The sequence below is a fragment of the Pyxicephalus adspersus genome, chromosome 3 (genome assembly GCF_032062135.1).
Source record: "Pyxicephalus adspersus chromosome 3, UCB_Pads_2.0, whole genome shotgun sequence".
Lineage (NCBI taxonomy): Eukaryota > Metazoa > Chordata > Amphibia > Anura > Pyxicephalidae > Pyxicephalus > Pyxicephalus adspersus.
Window position 1 is genome coordinate 92826389 of NC_092860.1, and position 4287 is coordinate 92830675.

At 40.8% G+C, this 4287-nt stretch overlaps 1 protein-coding gene across 1 annotated transcript in view; it reads left to right on the forward strand.

Annotated features, from left to right (window-relative positions):
• SEC24B (SEC24 homolog B, COPII coat complex component) overlaps positions 1-4287 on the forward strand; it is a 32833-nt gene that overhangs the window by 1506 nt on the left and 27040 nt on the right. The window contains 1 exon segment of the mRNA XM_072406818.1: positions 1891-2586. Coding sequence (XP_072262919.1) covers positions 1891-2586 — 696 coding nt within the window.

A 4287-nucleotide genomic window follows, 5' to 3' on the forward strand; every position in this document is an offset into this window, starting at 1 on the left:
ACCCACACACCTCCCCAGGGCTCCCCTTCTACCCACACACCTCCCCATGGCTCCCCTTCTACCCACACACCTCCCCAGGGCTCCCCTTCCACCCACACACCTCCATGTGCAACCATTCCCACTGCTGGTCTAGCCAGGGCTTGGCACCTTCTTCAGAAAGATGGGATGGTACCTGTCACAATCATTGTACGTGATACCAGATTGCAGCAAAAGTCATCTTGTCAGAGCAGTGTCACTACTAGCATGGCTGTGTAAGTGTTTAAATCTGCCTGGTAAGTGTTTACACATGCATGGCCCCATAGCACTCCATGAGGCTGTGTACCACAGATATGTAAACACATAGCCTGAACTCTTTGGATGTTGGCTGTGTGGTTCACAGGTTAAGGTGTGACTACCTCCAAGGCCTGTTCCTGAATTCGGAATGTGGAGTCACAAGTGTATGTAACTGCTTCAGTGTTATTCTCCAAGGAATATAAACTGGAACTAGGGCTGGTTTTCCTTACCTTTCCTTCTGCTGTTACTACTGACCTCTCCTCCTACAGATAGTCATTTTCTAGGTTCCACATCTTCTGCCATCATAATTGACTGGTCGAGGATCACATGAGTGCGCCCACAGGAGTTAGTTTATCTGGTGCTAAAGATTGATGGGATTATACACTAGGCTGTAAATGTACCCCAGTTAACACTTTGCTAACAGGCAGGTATGATGCTTTTATTACAGGACAGTCATAGCCAATAAATATCTCTCTGCAAATTGTTTGTGGGATAAGCATTCACTTTAAGTGTGCAAAGCCTAAGCAATCCAGACAGAAAAGGGCTTCCACAGAGACATCTGTTCCTGCAGTTTTCCATGAACAAAACAATATTTGTTAGAACAACATTGCTGGTGATCTGTTCTATGTAAATGTATATGCTAAGCAGTGTCTTATATAGGGCTGGAAGCTTGCTTCTCTTTATCCTCCTGGAATATGACTGTGCATACAATAGCTTGTATTTCCTAGGACAGTATATAATATAAAGTCACTGGTAGATTCCCTGTAATACTAAGTTTTACAAACTTGTAACCCAGTATCCTTATTTATAGATTGTCCTAGGCATTAGTTATATTGTGTGCATTCACTTTTCCAAATGGATATTGTATTGATTAGGAGGTAAAGTAAATTGGTTTTAAGGGACAGAAGTGGTAATGCTCATTCACTGCAATCCATCTTGTAAGATGCTTCACGAGTCATACAAGGGTAGGAATGCATATTTTGCATTTCAGAGCATTTCACATGTAAGTCCTATCGGTCGGGCTTTCAGTATTTCAACTATGTTACATTCATTGCTATTAATATTATTACACAGTATTTATATAGCGCTGACATATTAAACAGCGCTTTACAAAGTCCATAGTCATGTCATTGCTATGTATTTTTGTGATGGGATATCATTAAATGCTGGTATGATTTAGGTGAATGTCTGCTGTTGTCATGTCTTTGTATTTTCTCTATATAACACTGCAGTGTTAAACCTAGAAATTTTTTTTAAGCTGGGTGGGAATTGTAGGTGGATGGCAGCCCTTGTATTGTGACCCGACTCTTCAGTAACCACCTAAAAACAGCCGGGTGGTTGCTGAAAAGTGCTGGGTGGTGCGCCCGGGTAAAAGGATTTGGGGAGAACACTGTAGTGACTGTGGGCTGGGGATGGCATAAATACTGGTATATCAGTCCACAGAGAAAAGGAATGTAAAAATATTTTCTTTCAATATAATCAGCTTTACAGAAACCAATGTGTATATGGAAGTGATAGTAAATATTTGGTGAATGATTTATATACATAACACTGGATACTGTATAACTGTGCTGATTCTAGAACCTTTTTAATTACCAGATATCTGTTTGTTTTTAGGTCCTTCTCAGCCTCAGCCATCATACGGATATATAAATTATCCTTCAACTAACAATGCCTCTCCAGCTTTTTACTCACAAGTGCCGAGTAAAGTTACTCCTTCATATACAAGCAACCAGTATGGGCCGAATTATCACTATGCCAACTATGCAGCACTGCCCCCACACAACACAATGGCCCCACCAGTACAACATAACAATCATCTGAATGCAAATCAAGGCACCCATCAATCATTTCAAGAACTTTCTTTAGGTCATCATGTTTCTGCATCACATGGACCAGGCCAAGGTGCAGTTCCTCCTGTAGCTCCTGTCCAATCGTATCCTAAATTTGCTGATAACTACAGTTATGCATACCCTGCCAATTCATCCTGTCCTCCTCAGGGATTACCGAATCATTCCAGTCACTACTCTACTCCTCTTGTATCTAATCCATTGTATCAAGGTGCCCCATACACCTCAATGCCTGCAAGCAGTCAATATGGACAGGTTGTAGCTGCCCATCAGTTGGCCACTCAGGTGACTGGCGGTGCCCAGGGACTACAGACGGCTGCTGCTTCTACAGTTCTTCCTAGTGATTTTCCCAGGCAAAGTGCACCACCTCCTGCTCCTTCTGTACAACCTAGAAAGGCTCAGGATGGTCCGTTTCAAAATCATAGCTTGTCTTTGGCACCTATCAATCAACCATTGTCGTCAGGTAAGATGACTTCAAATATATGTTCTTTATTTCCGAGTTGTATATGTCCTGAACATCTGCTCACAGTAGTTGGTTTGTAAGTTTAATTCCTTCCCCCTAACTAAAGAGAAACTGTAATTTACTTTCAAAGCTGGAGAATTTTGCCACTAGGAATGACGCAAATGGGCCTCCTGTCAGATCATAACCCATCAGGAGTTTTGTAGTGTAATACTGACAAAGTTCTCGGACATAATTTGCTTAGTCAGTATTGCCCACATCCACATTGTTTTATGATTATTGTCTGCATCTCTATATGTATATTGTTCCCTCTGCAGCATTCATAACCCTGAAATCTGTTCTGTAGAACCCTAGGGTACCTCCAGAGGTGGCTAGGGGTTCCTGATCAATGAGCAAATTGTGCTTTTCAGGTCAGTGACATTAATGATCTTTTTGGCTATCTGTAAGGATGACATTCTTCCCAATAGCCAGCAATGTAAGATTCATTCTCCCTACCCACTTATATATTGTGAGCTGTGGATATAGTAATTATAGCAGGGGTTCCCTAAAGACCTGAAAGTTATTCCAAGGGTTACCCTGAGAATCGCTGATCTATCATGTGTAGCAGCTCCCTTCACACTGCCTGTACTAGGCCGGCAGTATTGCTTTCCTTTGTTCCTTTCCATACTGGAGTCAACTTACAGGGGACACCATGGCCCGTTTATTAAACTAAAGGGAGAACAGACAAATGTTCTGTCTTTTTCTTGTTCTCCTGATTACCACAAAGTGGGGACTGAGGATTGTGACTGAATAGTTGCATAGAGGTAATCAGTGCTCCCTGGAATAGAATATCTGTTTTCCATTCTATCTGGTGATTGAGGAAGTGATGATTTTGAAAACTGACGATTTATTAAATCGTGAAGCAGGACATTTAAATGCAAATATGCCCTTCGTTTTAATAGTGAAAATTGAGTGAAAAGTGGCATCCTTTCATTTAAGTTATCTGGCATTCTTTTCAATTTCTTCCTCCTTGTTTTTATGAAAACCCTAAGCAAGGAGCAGTGTTGTACCCCCTGGAATGTGCATGCTGTATACTACAAGCCAATGTGTCTTGGCATTGTACATTTTTCTTTTGTCTTGGCAATGAGCTCCAATGTATTTGTTCATCACATTGCACACCAGCTTGTTTGTACACAGTAAGGAACTGCAAAGGCAGCAACCTTAAAACTGTTATCATTTTAGTTAAGTTTATAGTATTGATGGTTCCAAACTATTCACTATGATGCACTGTACAGACAATTGTCTTAGCAAATTGAAAACCGCTGTGTATAAATACAAAAATAGATAATTATTGCTGTAACTTTGCATAAATAAGAGTCCCAAGGTGATTGACAACGGAGTGTTTATAGTGATGCAACAGCAGCTAGTGAGATTGTATCTCCATACACTCAGAAATGAGTCATAAACTATATGTCTTTTAAAATGTTTAAACCTCAGAAACCTACTGACATGTTCTTTGTGTATGGTAGTTTGCATCTAGAAAATAATGTGTTTATTAGGAAAATTAAAAAAACAATGGATATTCCCGCTGACAAATCACTAGGTGGCAGATGTTGGTGTTATCTGTGCTAGTTCCAGTGCTACCGTGTTTCCCCGAAAATAAGACCTACCCCGAAAGTAAGACCTAGCACTATTTTGTAAACCTGCCCTAATATAAGACCTACC